The 17,192-nt window shown below is 49.6% G+C and overlaps 1 protein-coding gene across 4 annotated transcripts in view; it reads left to right on the top strand.

Annotated features, from left to right (window-relative positions):
• Positions 1 to 17,192, top strand: part of LOC110498090 (estrogen-related receptor gamma) — a 290,644-nt gene that overhangs the window by 174,447 nt on the left and 99,005 nt on the right. For all 4 annotated transcript variants that reach the window (XM_036955038.1, XM_036955036.1, XM_036955035.1 and 1 more), the window contains exon 4: positions 5,331 to 5,447. In XM_036955038.1, coding sequence (XP_036810933.1) covers positions 5,331 to 5,447 — 117 coding nt within the window. The remainder of the gene's footprint in view (positions 1 to 5,330; positions 5,448 to 17,192) is intronic.

Here is a 17,192-nt window from a genome sequence, read left to right as displayed (position 1 = left end):
TGTCACAGGAGACAGGAGAAACGGGGCATGGGAGGGACGTGTCTGGTATGTCTGAGGGGACAGGCATAGAGAGGGCAGGGTAGCTAAGGATGGAACTATACTCCCCCAACCTGCTGTATTGGGAAGGTGGGAATTTCAGCGTGTGTGTGTGTGTTTGTGTTGTAGTTGGAGGAAGCGACACTCGGAGGCTCTGGCAGCTGGTGTTGTCATGCCACCTGTCATCCTGCATCTATCACTACCTTATTGGAGGGAGGGAGGGAGGGAGGGAGGGAGGGAGGGAGGGAGGGAGGGAGGGAGGGAGGGAGGGAGGGAGGGAGGGAAAGAGTGAAGGGAAGAGTGAGAGAGAGAGCGAAAGGGGGCAGAGGGAGAGAGAAAGAGAGAGAGAGAGAGAGAGAGAGGGGGAGGGAGGGAGGGAGGGAAAGAGAGAGAGAGAGAGAAAGAGTGAAGGGAAGAGTGAGAGAGAGGAAAGGGGAAATGGGAAATTATGAAATGGAGGAGCAATATACAATCCCCGGACAGTTTATTAGGTACATCATCCCATTCACGAAAATGGATCGCTCCTACAGACAGTGAGTCAAGTGGCCGTGGCTTGTTTTATAAAGCAGACCGACAGGTATCGAGGCATTCAGTTACTGTTTGATTGAACATTAGAATGGGCAAAACCAGTGACCTAAGTGACTGAGCTTGGTGTGATCATTGATGCTAGGCACTCCGGATCCAGCATCTCAGAAACGGCCTCCTGGGCTTTTCATACACGACAGTGTCTAGGGTTTACAGAGAATGACGCGACAAACAAAAAACATCCAGTCAGCGGCTGTCCTGTGGGAGAAAACAGCTCATTGATGAGAGAGGTCGAATGTGAACGACATCTCAGAGTGCACAACTGTCCGTGTAACAGATGGGCTATTGCATCAGAGGTACACACCGGGTTCCACTCCTATTAGCTAAAAACAACAAGAAATGGCTCCAGTGGACACGTGATCACCAACACTGGACAACTGAGGAGTGGAAAAACATTTCCTGGTCAAATGAACCCCGGTCCCTGTTGAGTCATGCTGATGCCAGAGTCAGGATTTCCTGGTCAAATGAACCCCGGTCCCTGTTGAGTCATGCTGATGCCAGAGTCAGGATTTCCTGGTCAAATGAACCCCGGTCCCTGTTGAGTCATGCTGATGCCAGAGTCAGGATTTCCTGGTCAAATGAACCCCGGTCCCTGTTGAGTCATGCTGATGCCAGAGTCAGGATTTCCTGGTCAAATGAACCCCGGTCCCTGTTGAGTCATGCTGATGCCAGAGTCAGGATTTCCTGGTCAAATGAACCCCGGTCCCTGTTGAGTCATGCTGATGCCAGAGTCAGGATTTCCTGGTCAAATGAACCCCGGTCCCTGTTGAGTCATGCTGATGCCAGAGTCAGGATTTCCTGGTCAAATGAACCCCGGTCCCTGTTGAGTCATGCTGATGCCAGAGTCAGGATTTCCTGGTCAAATGAACCCCGGTCCCTGTTGAGTCATGCTGATGCCAGAGTCAGGATTTGGCGTAAGCAGCATGAGTCCATGGCCCCATCCTGCCTGGTGTCAACAGTACAGGCTGGTGGCAGTGGTGTACCGCTGTCCAATCTGCAGCAACTGCGCATTGCCGTCGCATTGACCAACACCTCTGTGTTGGCAAGGGGGGGTCCGATAAACTGGACACTGAAGGGTGGAGAAGAGAAAGACAAGGTGTTTCTAATAAACTGGACACTGAAGGGTGGAGAAGAGAAAGACAAGGTGTTTCTAATAAACTGGACACTGAGTGTAGAAGGGTGGAGAAGAGAAAGACAAGGTGTTTCTAATAAACTGGACACTGAAGGGTGGAGAAGAGAAAGACAAGGTGTTTCTAATAAACTGGACACTGAAGGGTGGAGAAGAGAAAGACAAGGTGTTTCTAATAAACTGGACACTGAGTGTAGAAGGGTGGAGAAGAGAAAGACAAGGTGTTTCTAATAAACTGGACACTGAAGGGTGGAGAAGAGAAAGACAAGGTGTTTCTAATAAACCTGACACTGAAGGGTGGAGAAGAGAAAGACAAGGTGTTTCTAATAAACTGGACACTGAGTGTAGAAGGGTGGAGAAGAGAAAGCCAAGGTGTTTCTAATAAACTGGACACTGAGTGTAGAAGGGTGGAGAAGAGAAAGACAAGGTGTTTCTAATAAACTGGACACTGAAGGGTGGAGAAGAGAAAGACAAGGTGTTTCTAATAAACTGGACACTGAAGGGTGGAGAAGAGAAAAACAAGGTGTTTCTAATAAACTGGACACTGAGTGTAGAAGGGTGGAGAAGAGAAAGACAAGGGGTTTCTAATAAACCTGACACTGAAGGGTGGAGAAGAGAAAGACAAGGTGTTTCTAATAAACTGGACACTGAAGGGTGGAGAAGAGAAAGACAAGGTGTTTCTAATAAACTGGACACTGAGTGTAGAAGGGTGGAGAAGAGAAAGACAAGGGAGGGCTAGTAAAGGGGATGAGAAAGGAAAGGAAAGGTTGAAGGAAGGTGGGTAACAAATGAAAGGTGTAATTTGTAGGATACTGTGCTCCTGAGTAGTGCAGCGGTTTAGAGTGCTAGAGGTGTCAATACAGTCCCTGGTTCGATCCCAGGCTGTATCACAACCGGCTGTAATTAGGAGTCCCATAGGGCGGTGACCAGTTGGCCCGGCGTCGTCCAGGTAGGTCGTCAATGACTTGCCGAGTTAAATATATGTAAAATATACTGTTTTTCTGCTCTATCCTGTTCCCTACCCACTATGTTTCCCTAGTCCATTGTCTTAGCAACATGTCACGTGTCCTCTCTCATAGTGTACCCCCACTCTATATCGTTCCCTACCTGTTTCCTGCCATAGACTCAGGTCCTATGTGACCTTCATCAGGGGCAGCCAGGCTTCACTACTCATATATTAGTGACTTGTGACTAATAGAGGATATGTAGAAAATTGGATGGCACAGAACTACAGAGACTCCTATTGGAGGAGAGAGGAGAGTGAGGAGAGAACTAGAGACTCCTATTGTCTTTTAGAGTGGACTGAGAGAGATGGATGAGAGGGAGGAGAGGGAGGAGATAACTAGAGAGACTCCTATTGTCTTTTAAAGTGGACAGAGAGAGATGGATGAGAGTGTGGAGAGGGAGGAGAGAACTAGAGAGACTCCTATTGTCTTTTAGAGTGGACAGAGTGAGGTGGATGAGAGGGAGGAGAGAACTAGAGAGACTCCTATTATATTTTAGAGTGGACAGAGACTTGTATGAGAGGGAGGAGAGGGAGGAGAGAACTAGAGACTCCTATTGTCTTTTAGATTGGACAGAGAGAGGTGGAGGAGAGGGAGGAGAGGGAGGAGATAACTAGAGAGACTCCTATTGTCTTTTAGAGTGGACAGAGAGAGGTGGATGAGAGGGAGGAGATAACTAGAGAGACTCCTATTATATTTTAGAATTGACAGAGAGAGGTGGATGAGAGGGAGGAGAGGGAGGAGATAACTAAAGAGACTCCTATTGTCTTTTAGAGTGGACAGAGAGAGGTGGATGAGAGGGAGGAGAGGGAGGAGATAACTAATGAGACTCCTATTGTCTTTTAGAGTGGACAGAGAGAGGTGGATGAGAGGGAGGAGAGGGAGGGGAGGGAGGAGATAACTAGAGAGACTCCTATTGTCTTTTAGAGTGGACAGAGAGAGGTGGATGAGAGGGAGGAGAGGGAGGAGAGGGAGGAGAGGGATGGGCATAGAGATCTAATACTGTATGCTGCCTTCTTACTCAAATCTCATCACCTCACACCTAACAGCTCACAGAGAGAGATACACACACACACACACACACACACACACACACACACACACACACACACACACACACACACACACACACACACACACACACACACATCATGTGTTTATACACAGGGCATATAATAGAGGACATTGAAATGCAGTAGAATCAAGTATATCTCTCCTGGATTATGTAGGATTTCAGCCCCTTGTGTATTTCCTCACTGCAGCAACAAAATTTGAATGTTTAGTCCATAATGTTGCTTGATCGTTAGTTAGGCTATTAGCCGGCCATAAGTAAGCAGCACGAGAAGTGTAACCGTGTGTTAGCGTAGGTTTTAAGTAAATTTATGTAAATCACAAAAATCACAAAATCACAAATTATCATCAACAAAAGAGTGATCAAATTAAGTTTCTACATCTGTACATGCAGCATGGGAAATTGAGAGATGGAGAGGAGAGGAAAGGAGAGGAGAGGAGAGGAGAGGAGAGGAGAGGAGAGGAGAGGAGAGGAGAGGAGAGGAGAGGAGAGGAGAGGATATGGAGGAGAGGAGGGAGAGGAGAGGAGAGGGGGAGAGGAAAAAAGAGAGGAGAGGAGAGGAGAGGAGAGGAGAGGAGAGGGGAGAGGGAGAGGAGAGGAGATGAAAGGAGGGAAGAGGAGAGGGATAAGAGAGGGAGGAGAGGAAAAGAGAAGGGGGAGAGGATTTGTAGCGTGTCTTTTTCCCCGGTAGCAAATCGGCCTCCACTCAGCAGGCTTAGTGATTGGTCTGGTCGCCAGGTCGTCATGCCAACCTAGAGGTCACTGTAGTGTCAGATGCCAGGTCAGGGACAGGACTTAGGCTCTGTAAACTGATTTTTGGCAGGCTGGCCCACGCTCACACACACACACACACACACACACACACACACACACACACACACACACACACACACATGCACACCATGGGCGCACTCACACACAGCCTAATCCAATGATCAGCATGACCCCATGGAATGTTGCCAGTGGGTCAGTGTGTGTGTGTTTGTTTCTGCCCATGTTTTGGCGGAAGTGTACATGTACGTGATTGTGTGTGTATGTGTATGGGGGAAGGTGTATCTTGATTAAGAGTTAATTGATTAATCATATCAGTGGATGCTTCCTGCTGTCACAGCACAGATTATGGGCTAGATCAGGTCACAAGCATGCTGCCATCCAAAGACAAGGACAGACCTCGACTACAGTACTAAATATGAACTCCCAACCAGATTCTGAAAGCAGATCTATTCTCTCATAGAATTTTAGCAGTACAAATAATGTGATCGAGTTTATGCGTCTGTCTGTGTCTGTGTGTCTGTCTGTCTGTCTCTCTCTCTCTCTCTCTCTCTCTCTCTCTCTCTCATTCTCTCTCTCTCTCTCTCTCTCTCTCTCTCTCTCTCTCTCTCTCTCTCTCTCTCTCTCTCTCTCTCTCTCTCTTTCTACATATGTGTGTGAGTGGTGTGTGCCCACTAGCTGCTAATAAACACTGTGTCTCCCTCTATCTTCCTCCCTACATGCCTTGCCACAGGGAACATTGAGTACAGCTGCCCTGCCACCAACGAGTGTGAGATCACTAAGAGGAGACGCAAGTCCTGCCAAGCCTGTCGCTTCATGAAGTGTCTAAACGTCGGCATGATGAGAGAAGGTAGGATACACTCGTTCCTTCACTCACTCACTCTATTATTTTTCTAATTGTCAACATGATGAGAGAAGGTAGGATACACTCGTTCGTTCACACACTCACTCTATTATTTTTCTAATTGTCAACATGATGAGAGAAGGTAGGATACACTCGTTCGTTCACACACTCACTCTATTATTGTTCTAATTGTCAACATGATGAGAGAAGGTAGGATACACTCGTTCGTTCACACACTCACTCTATTATTTTTCTAATTGTCAACATGATGAGAGAAGGTAGGATACACTCGTTCGTTCACACACTCACTATTATTTTTCTAATTGTCAACATGATGAGAGAAGGTAGGATACACTCGTTCGTTCACACACTCACTCTATTATTTTTCTAATTGTCAACATGATGAGAGAAGATAAGGTGGGGGAGATACACACTTTTACTCATATGATGACATGAGTTTAAAGGGACATCACACTTCTATCTGTTCTATCTGTTCTATCATTTCAACATGTTTAACCTACATGAAATGTGTAACATTAGGAACAATGAGGGAAGGTGTTAGAGAGAGAGAGAGAGAGAGGGAGAGAGATACTATTTTTGAGACACTCATAATTATATTCCAACTCTAAATCATAGCCATGATGACAGAAGGTAAGGGATACTCATACACCATGGAGAACACACACTCTTTCATTTACACACTCACTCCTTACCTCCTTCAGTCTCTTCACCCCTTGACACTATTATTAATTATAGAAAAGAAGAGAAACAAATGTGAGCGAGGGTGAACGAGGCAGAGCTAGAGAGAAAGAGAGAGGCAAGGTTATAATTGATCAGCGTGCTGGCCTCCTCCTCCTCTCCTCCTCCTCTCCTCCACTCCTCCTCCTCTCCTCCTCCTCCTCCTCCTCCTCCTCCTCTTCTCCTCCTCTCATCCTCTCCACTCCTCCTCCACTCCTCCTCTCCTTCTCCTCTCCTCTCCTTCCCCTCTCCTCCTCTCCTCCTCCCACTCCTCCTCTCCTCCTTCTCCTCCTCCACTCCTCCTCCACTCCTCCTCCTCTCCTCCTCTCATCCTCTCCTCCTCCTCTCCTCCTCCTCTTCTCCCCTCCTCATCCTCTCCTCCTCTCCTCCTCTCCTCCACTCTTCCTCCTCTCCTCCAATACTCCTCCTCCTCTCCTCCTCTCCTCCCCTTCTCCTCCTCTCCTCCTCCTCTCCTCCTCTCCTCCTCTCCTTCTCTTCTCCCCTCTTCCTCTCCTCTTCTCCCCTCTGCCTCTCCTCTTCTCAGTGGTCTAGATCTCTGCTGCTTTTCCTACATTCTTCCTCAACACCTCTCCTCCTCTCCTTCTCTTCTCCCTCCTCCTCTCCTCCTCTTCTCCCTCCTCCTCTTCTCCCCTCCTCCTCTTCTCCCTCTTCCTCTCCTCCTCTCCTCCTCTTCTCCCTCCTCCTCTCCTCCTCTTCTCCCCTCCTTCTCTTCTCCCCTCCTCCTCTCCTCCTCTTCTCCCCTCCGCCTTTTCTCCCCTCCTCCTCTTCTCCCTCCTCCTCTCCCCCTCTTCTCCCCTCCTCCTCTCCTCCTCTCCTTCTCTTCTCCCTCTGACTCTCCTCCTCTCCCCCTCTTCTCCCCTCCTCTCCTCCTCTTCTCCCCTCCTCCTCTCCTCTCCTCCTCTCCTTCTCTTCTCCCTCCTCCTCTCCTCCTCTCCCCCTCTTCTCCCCTCCTCCTCTCCTCCTCTCCTCCTCTTCTCCCCTCCTCCTCTCCTTCTCTTCTCCCTCCTCCTCTCCTCCTCTCCTCTTCTTCTCCCCTCCTCCTCTCCTCCTCCTCTTCTCCCTCCTCCTCTCCTCCTCTCCCCCTCTTCTCCCCTCCTCCTCTCCTCCTCTTCTCCCTCCTCCCCTCCTCCTCTCCTCCTCTTCTCCCTCCTCCTCTCCTCCTCTCCCCCTCTTCTCCCCTCCTCCTCTCCTCCTCTTCTCCCTCCTCCTCTCCTCCTCTCCTCCTCTTCTCCCCTCCTCCTCTCCTCCTCTCCTTCTCTTCTCCCTCCTCCCCTCCTCCTCTTCTCCCCTCTTCCTGTCGTCGTCTCAGTATTCACATCTCTGCTGCTTTTCCAACGTTCTTCCTCAACCCCTCTTCTCGTCTCTTCGTTTTTCTCACACACATGGTCCCTGTATTTATGTCTCCTGTAAAAAAAAATGCGCAGCCTCGCAAGTACCCACTCTCCACCGTCATACGCACACACACACACACACACACACACACAGACAAACACAAACACAGACAAACACACACACACGGCTTGAAGGTACACACTCCCCCATTCACCCCTCCTGACAGCCAGGGTTTCACCCCATTCCAAACACATATCCATCAGAGAGGAGACACGCACACACACACACACACACACACACACACACACACACACACACACACACACACACACACACACACACATAAACACACACACTCAGAGACACACACACACACACTCAAAGACACATACACACACAGACACACACACTCTCCCAGTGCATTTCTGTCTTGGCGTGCATCTCCCCACAGTCAGTTTGTTATAAGCTGAATGTACATCTCATCGCCTCTCTTATCCGGTCGAGCCCGGGTGTGTGTGTGTGTGTGTGTGTGTGTACCGCACAGTGCCAGCTCTCATTGTCTCACACTGTACATACTGCAGGCTGTTTTCCCTGCTGTAAGTCCCTATCAGGTAGACACAGTATGTTGAACACACACACACTCCCCCTAGTTTACCAGCTGGATCCAAACCTCAGGTCAGATTGTATGTAAAGGACACAGATGGACACAAACAGCTGGCATTGGTCATACAGTGTGTGGGGGGGTGTACATCGGTAGCTTGATGTGACACGTCGTCCTCTAAGCAACCAGACGAACCAGCCTTTTGTGTGTTCCTGTGGCCTCCCCTACACACATACATCACTGTGGCCTCCCCTACACACATACATCACTGTGGCCTCCCCTACCCACATACATCACTGTGGCCTCCCCTACACACATACATCACTGTGGCCTCCCCTACACACATACATCACTGTGGCCTCCCCTACACACATACATCACTGTGGCCTCCCCTACACACATACATCACTGTGGCCTCCCCTACCCACATACATCACTGTGGCCTCCCCTACCCACATACATCACTGTGGCCTCCCCTACCCACATACATCACTGTGGCCTCCCCTACCCACATACATCACTGTGGCCTCCCCTACACACATACATCGCTGTGGCCTCCCCTACACACATACATCACTGTGGCCTCCCCTACACACATACATCACTGTGGCCTCCCCTACCCACATCCATCACTGTGGCCTCCCCTACCTACATACATCACTGTGGCCTCCCCTACCCACATACATCACTGTGGCCTCCCCTACACACATACATCACTGTGGCCTCCCCTACACACATACATCACTGTGGCCTCCCCTACCCACATACATCACTGTGGCCTCCCCTACACACATACATCACTGTGGCCTCCCCTACCCACATACATCACTGTGGCCTCCCCTACCCACATACATCACTGTGGCCTCCCCTACACACATACATCACTGTGGCCTCCCCTACCCACATACATCACTGTGGCCTCCCCTACCCACATACATCACTGTGGCCTCCCCTACCCACATACATCACTGTGGCCTCCCCGACACACATACATTACTGTGGCCTCCCCTACACACATACATCACTGTGGCCTCCCCTACCCACATACATCACTGTGGCCTCCCCTACACACATACATCACTGTGGCCTCCCCTACCCACATACATCACTGTGGCCTCCCCTACCCACATACATCACTGTGGCCTCCCCTACACACATACATCACTGTGGCCTCCCCTACCCACATACATCACTGTGGCCTCCCCTACCCACATACATCACTGTGGCCTCCCCTACCCACATACATTACTGTGGCCTCCCCTACCCACATACATCACTGTGGCCTCCCCTACATATGAAGAAGGGTAATTTGTATTCACACATTTTCTAAATTTCCCTCATGTCTCTTTTGGGGGGAGGGGTGGGACAACAATAAAAATAGGTGTTTTGCACAAACACACACTCCACATCTAGTTGCTCCTCTACTTTATTTTCCCCAGGTATGATACAACTTTACCATTTACACTTCATTTATTAGCATACTTAGACTTTTACATTTACGGTACCACCAATACAATATAAATTTAGCTTAGCGTTCCCCTTGAATATGCAATATGTCTTTAGCTTAGCATTGCCTTTGTTATTTACAATGCAACTTTAGCTTAGCATTCCCTGTGTGTGTCTACTGGATAATATTAGAACGTAGCCCCTGAAGGGGTTAGCATCCCAGCCTGGCCCTGGTAGTGACGTCTGAGGACGTTCATTGTGCCTGGCTAGTTCTGTTAGCATCACAGCTAACTCACGTTGTCATCACTTCTGCTGCTGGGAGGAAAGGTAGGGATGGGGGGGGGTGGGTGAAGGGTGCCATGGGGATTATTTGTGGAGGTCCAGCAGCTCGCACCTCAAGGGGGAAATATGACAGAATCAGACAAATCAGACAGAATAGCCTTTGCCCCCAACCCATACACCTTTCCCAATGCACACACAGAGGTATGGTATCCCACGGACACACACACCAAAACACACAGAAGGGCTATCAGCATCCTCATCTTATCACGATTTGAGAGGGAGGAGGCAGGGAAGGAGAACGGATCATATACCATCTTCATTCACCCTCTCATTCCATCTCTCTCTTTTTCTCTTTCTCCACTTCTATCTCTCTGTCATATAATCTCTTTCTATCTACCTGCAACACATCTTCTCTCTATTCTCACCAACTACTCCTCTTTCCATCCTTCTTTCTCCTTTTTGTTCATTCTTTCAGTCTTACTCTTCTTCTCGTTGCCTCCTCTGATCCTCTATTTCCTGCTCCATCTGATTCGAAGCCCCTCCCCATATCTAATGTGAGCCTTAGCACACTTCCCCTCCTAATGCCACACACACACACACACACACACACACACACACACACACACACACACACACACATTGACTAAACGAGCCGGGAACTTCTCAGAGAAGGAGAGAGAGTACACAGCGGCAGAATACCTGACCACTGTGACTGACCCAAAATTAAGGAAAGCTTTGACTATGTACAGACTCAGTGAGCATAGCCTTGCTATTGAGAAAGGCCGCCGTAGGCAGACATGGCTCTCAAGAGAAGACAGGCTATGTGCTCACTGCCCACAAAATGAGGTGGAAACTGAGCTGCACTTCCTAACCTCCTGCCCAATGTATGACCATATTAGAGAGACACATTTCCCTCAGATTACACAGATCCACAAAGAATTCGAAAACAAATCCAAATTTGAAAAACTCCCATATCTACTGGGTGAAATTCCACAGTGTGCCATCACAGCAGCAAGATTTGTGACCTGTTGCCACGAGAAAAGGGCAACCAGTGAAGAACACACACCATTGTAAATACAACCCATATTTATGCTTATTTATTTTATATTGTGTCCTTTAACCATTTGTACATTGTTAAAACACTGTATATATATATAATATGACATTTGTAATGTCTTTACTGTTTTGAAACCTCTGTATGTGTAATGTTTACTGTTAATTTTTGTTGTTTTTCACTTTATATATTCACTTTGTATGTTGTCTACCTCACTTGCTTTGGCAATGTTAACACATGTTTCCCATGCCAATAAAGCCCTTGAATTGAATTGAATTGAATTGAGAGGAAAGGAAAGGGAGAAGTGGAGAGGAGACTACCTCTCTCATCCCCTCCCCTCTCCTCTCCTCCCCTCTCCTCTATATGGAGAGAGAGAGATTATATTTTCTCATTCATATGCCACCCCAGAGTCCTGGTTAGGCCCATAGAGATAGGGGGGTAGAGGGATGGGTGTAGGGACGGAGGGAGAGATGGAGGTAGGGAGAGTAGGAGTGGTAGCAGTGATTGGATGCACCTACGAATATGTAGCACTTAATGCATAAGCAGGCAATTGAAGTTGTCCAATTACTGTGTGTGTGTATATGTCTGTGTGCATGTGTGTGTGTATGTGTGCATGTCTTTGTATGTGTGTGTGTGTGTTTGTGTGTGTTAGTGTGTTAGTGTGTGTGTGTGGGGGGGGGGGGTACAGGAGAAAGAGTGTGGGGGGGTACAGCAGAAAGAGAGAGGGGTAACCAGAAGGAGACAGGGAGGTAAAGTACAGGAGAAAGAGAGAGGGGTAACAAGAAGGAGACAGGGAGGTAAAGTACAGGATAAAGAGATAGGGGTAACCAGAAGGAGACAGGGAGGTAAAGTACAGGAGAAAGAGAGAGGGGTAACCAGAAGGAGACAGGGAGGTAAAGTACAGGAGAAAGAGAGAGGGGTAACAAGAAGGAGACAGGGAGGTAAAGTACAGGATAAAGAGAGAGGGGTAACCAGAAGGAGACAGGGAGGTAAAGTACAGGAGAAAGAGAGAGGGGTAACCAGAAGGAGACAGGGAGGTAAAGTACAGGACAAAGAGAGAGGGGTAACCAGAAGGAGACAGCGAGGTAAAGTACAGGAGAAATAGAGAGGGGTAACCAGAAGGAGACAGGGAGGTAAAGTACAGGAGAAAGAGAGAGGGGTAACCAGAAGGAGACAGGGACGTAAAGTACAGGAGAAAGAGAGAGGGGTAACCAGAAGGAGAGAGAAAAAATCGTATTGTCTGTCTCTCTCTCTCTCCCTCTCTCTATCTCCCTCTCTCTATCTCCCTCTCTCGCTATCATCTCACTTCTTTCCACCACTTAATTTTAGCCCACCTCTCTCTCTCTCTCTCCACCTCTCTCTATCTCCCTCTCTCTCTCTCCACCTCTCTCTATCTCCCTCTCTCTATCTCCCTCTCTCTATCTCCCTCTCTCGCTATCATCTCACTTCTTTTCACCACATCATTTTAGCCCACCTCTCTCTATCTCCCTCTCTCTTGATCATCCATGTCGTTCTCTTTCCTCCCCTAGCAAAACATAACAACACATAAAGTGACAGAGGGGGGAGGGAGGGAGGGAGGGAGGGAGGGAGGGAGGGAGGGAGGGAGGGAGGGAGGGAGGGAGGGAGGGAGGGGGAGGGAAGGAAGGAAATGAAGTAAGGAAGGAAGGAAGGAAGAAAGGAAGAAAGGAAGAAAGGAAGAAAGGAAGGAAGGAAGGAGAGACGTGACTAGCAGAGGTTAAGTCCCACATGGCACATCCCCTCTCCCTGTGGTATTTCCCCTCTGGCGGTGGCTGTGTGGCAGCGTTTAATGAGGTCATAATGATGCGTCAGCCAGAGAGAAAGGTCAGGGGGCGGGGCTAACAAGTACTTCCTGTCTCCCTTGGCATCCAGACAGAACACTCAATTAGAGGGTACAGGGGGGTAGTGAGGTCCCTCTGCTCCCTCAGTTAGTAGTGACCTGAGGGGGGCTCTTTAGCGGTTCTAGTGGGGGTGGAGGGAGGGCTCTTTAGTGGTTCTAATGGGGGTAGAGGGAGGGCTCTTTAGTGGTTCTAGTGGGGATGGAGGAAGGGCTCTTTAGTGGTTCTAGTGGGGATAGAGGAAGGGCTCTTTAGTGGTTCCAGTGGGGATATACGAAGGGCTCTTTAGTGGTTCCAGTGGGGATGGAGGAAGGGCTCTTTAGTGGTTCTAGTGGGGATGGAGGGAGGGCTCTTTAGTGGTTCTAGTGGGGATGGAGGAAGGGCTCTTTAGTGGTTCTAGTGGGGATAGAGGAAGGGCTCTTTAGTGGTTCTAGTGGGGATGGAGGAAGGGCTCTTTAGTGGTTCTAGTGGGGATGGAGGGAGGGCGCTTTAGTGGTTCTAGTAGGGATGGAGGAAGGGCTCTTTAGTGGTTCTAGTAAGGATAGAGGAAGGGCTCTTTAGTGGTTCTAGTGGGGATGAAGGGAGGGCTCTTTAGTGGTTCTAGTGGGGATGGAGGAAGGGCTCTTTAGTGGTTCTAGTGGGGATGGAGGGAGGGCTCTTTAGTGGTTCTAGTGGGGATGGAGGAAGGGCACTTTAGTGGTTCTAGTGGGGATGGAGGAAGGGCTCTTTAGTGGTTCTATTGAGGATGGAGGGAGGGCTCTTTAGTGGTTCTAGTAGGGATGGAGGAAGGGCTCTTTAGTGGTTCTAGTGGGGATGGAGGGAGGGCTCTTTAGTGGTTCTAGTGGGGATGGAGGAAGGGCTCTTTAGTGGTTCTAGTGGGGTGGAGGGAGGGCTCTTTAGTGGTTCTAGTGGGGATGGAGGGAGGTCTCTTTAGTGGTTCTAGTGGGGTGGAGGGAGGGCTCTTTAGTGGTTCTAGTGGGGATGGAGGGAGGGCTCTTTAGTGGTTCTAGAGGGGATGGAGGGAGGGCTCTTTAGTGGTTCTAGTGGGGATGGAGGAAGGGCTCTTTAGTGGTTCTAGTGGGATGGAGGGAGGGCTCTTTAGTGGTTCTAGTGAGGATGGAGGCATGGCTCTTTAGTGGTTCTTGTGGGGATGGAGGGAGGGCTCTTTAGTGGTTCTAGTGGGGATGGAGGGAGGGCTCTTTAGTGGTTCTAGTGGGGATGGAGGGAGGGCTCTTTAGTGGTTCTAGTGGGGATGGAGGAAGGGCTCTTTAGTGGTTCTAGTGGGGATGGAGGGAGGGCTCTTCAGTGGTTCTAGTGGGGATGGAGGGAGGGCTCTTTAGTGGTTCTAGTGGGGATGGAGGAAGGGCTCTTTAGTGGTTCTAGTGGGGATGGAGGGAGGGCTCTTTAGTGGTTCTAGTGGGGATAGAGGAAGGGCTCTTTAGCTGTTCTATTGGGGATGGAGGAAGGGCTCTTTAGTGGTTCTAGTGGGGATGGAGGAAGGGTTCTTTAGTGGTTCTAGTGGGGATGGAGGGAGGGCTCTTTAGTGGTTCTATTGGGGTGGAGGGAGAGCTCTTTAGTGGTTCTAGTGGGGTGGAGGGAGGGCTCTTTAGTGGTTCTAGTGGGGTGGAGGGAGAGCTCTTTAGTGGTTCTAGTGGGGTGGAGGGAGGGCTCTTTAGTGGTTCTAGTGGGGATGGAGGGAGGGCTCTTTAGTGGTTCTAGTGGGGATGGAGGGAGGGCTCTTTAGTGGTTCTATTGGGGATGGAGGAAGGGCTCTTTAGTGGTTCTAGTGGGGATGGAGGGAGGGCTCTTTAGTGGTTCTAGTGGGGTGGAGTGAGGGCTCTTTAGTGGTTCTAGTGGGGTGGAGGGAGGGCTCTTTAGTGGTTCTAGTGGGGATGGAGGGAGGGCTCTTTAGTGGTTCTAGTGGGGATGGAGGGAGGGCTCTTTAGTGGTTCTAGTGGGGATGGAGGGAGGGCTCTTTAGTGGTTCTAGTGAGATGGAGGGAGGGCTCTTTAGTGGTTCTAGTGGGGTGGAGGGAGGGCTCTTTAGTGGTTCTAGTGGGGTGGAGGGAGGGCTCTTTAGTGGTTCTAGTGAGATGGAGGGAGGGCTCTTTAGTGGTTCTAGTGAGATGGAGGGAGGGCTCTTTAGTGGTTCTAGTGGGGATGGAGGGAGGGCTCTTTAGTGGTTCTAGTGGGGTGGAGGGAAGGCTCTTTAGTGGTTCTAGTGGGGATGGAGGGAGGGCGCTTTAGTGGTTCTAGTGGGGATGGAGGGAGGGCTCTTTAGTGGTTCTAGTGGGATGGAGGGAGGGCTCTTTAGTGGTTCTAGTGGGGATGGAGGGAGGGCTCTTTAGTGGTTCTAGTGGGGATGGAGGGAGGGCGCTTTAGTGGTTCTAGTGGGGATGGAGGGAGGGCTCTTTAGTGGTTCTAGTGGGGATGGAGGGAGGGCGCTTTAGTGGTTCTAGTGGGGATGGAGGGAGGGCTCTTTAGTGGTTCTAGTGGGATGGAGGGAGGGCTCTTTAGTGGTTCTAGTGGGGATGGAGGGAGGGCTCTTTAGTGGTTCTAGTGGGGATGGAGGGAGGGCTCTTTAGTGGTTCTAGTGGGGATGGATGGAGGGCTCTTTAGTGGTTCTAGTGGGGATGGAGGGAGGGCTCTTTAGTGGTTCTAGTGGGGATGGAGGGAGGGCGATTTAGTGGTTCTAGTGGGATGGAGGGAGGGCTCTTTAGTGGTTCTAGTGGGGATGGAGGGAGGGCTCTTTAGTGGTTCTAGTGGGGATGGAGGGAGGGCTCTTTAGTTGTTCTATTGGGGATGGAGGGAGGGCGATTTAGTGGTTCTAGTGGGATGGAGGGAGGGCTCTTTAGTGGTTCTAGTGGGGATGGAGGGAGGGCTCTTTAGTGGTTCTAGTGGGGATGGAGGGAGGGCTCTTTAGTGGTTCTAGTGGGATGGAGGGAGGGCTCTTTAGTGGTTCTAGTGGGGATGGAGGGAGGGCTCTTTAGTGGTTCTAGTGGGGATGGAGGGAGGGCTCTTTAGTTGTTCTAGTGGGGTGGAGGGAGGGCTCTTTAGTGGTTCTAGTGGGGATGGAGGGAGGGCTCTTTAGTGGTTCTAGTGGGGATGGATGGAGGGCTCTTTAGTGGTTCTAGTGGGATGGAGGGAGGGCTCTTTAGTGGTTCTAGTGGGGATGGAGGGAGGGCTCTTTAGTGGTTCCAGTGGGGATGGAGGGAGGGCTCTTTAGTGGTTCTAGTGGGATGGAGGGGGGGCTCTTTAGTGGTTTTAGTGTGGATGGAGGGAGGGCTCTTTAGTGGTTCTAGTGAGGATGGAGGGAGGGTTCTTTAGTGGTTCTAGTGGGATGGAGGGAGGGCTCTTTAGTGGTTCTAGTGAGGATGGAGGGAGGGCTCTTTACCCAATATATAGTTCCACCAGACAGAAGGGATATAGACATACAGGGGGAGGAGAAGAGATGTTATGACTATCTGTTTCCCTTAGACAGTTTGTATTTTCTATCTGCTAGAGACAGAGAGAGAGAGACTGTATATATACATAATATGACATTTGTAATGTCTTTGTTGTTTTGAAACTTCTGTATGTGTAATGTTTACTGTTAATTTTAATTGTTTTTTCATTTTTGTATATTATCTACCTCACTTGCTTTGGCAATGTTAACACATGTTTCCCATGCCAATAAAGCCCTTGAATTGAATTGAATGGAAGTGAATTGAGAGCGACAGAGAGAGACCGAGACAGGGAGAGAGAGAGAGAGAGAGAGAGAGAGAGAGAGAGAGAGAGAGAGAGAGAGAGCGAGACAGGGAGAGAGAGAGAGAGAGAGAGAGAGAGAGACCAAGACAGGGAGAGAGAGAGAGAGAGAGAGAGAGAGAGAGAGAGAGCGAGAGACCGAGACAGGGAGAGAGAGAGAGAGAGAGAGAGAGAGAGAGAGAGAGAGAGAGAGAGAGAGACCGAGACAGGGAGAGAGAGAGAGAGAGAGAGAGAACCACGTAACCGCCTACAACCACCTAAGAGGAAGCGATTCCCAAACCTTCCATAACAAAGCCATCACCTACAGAGAGATGAGCCTGAAGAATAGTCCCCTAAGCAAGCTGGTCATGGGGCTCTGTTCACAAACACAAACAGACCCCACAGAGCTCCAGGACAGCAAAACAATTAGACCCAACCAAATCATGAGAAAACAAAAAGATAATTACTTGACACATTGAAAAAATGTACAAAACACTGAGCAAACTAGAATGCTATTTGGCCCTAAACAGAGAGTACACAGCGGCAGAATACCTGACCACTGTGACTGATCCAAACTTAAGGAAAGCTTTGACTATGTACAGACTCAGTGAGCATAGCCTTGCTATTGAGAAAGGCCGCCATAGGCAGACCTGGCTCTCAAGAGAAGACAGGCTATGGGCTCACTGCCCACAAAATGAG

The sequence above is a fragment of the Oncorhynchus mykiss genome, chromosome 19 (assembly GCF_013265735.2).
Source record: "Oncorhynchus mykiss isolate Arlee chromosome 19, USDA_OmykA_1.1, whole genome shotgun sequence".
NCBI lineage: Eukaryota > Metazoa > Chordata > Actinopteri > Salmoniformes > Salmonidae > Oncorhynchus > Oncorhynchus mykiss.
This window is presented reverse-complemented; position numbering and strand designations above follow the sequence as displayed.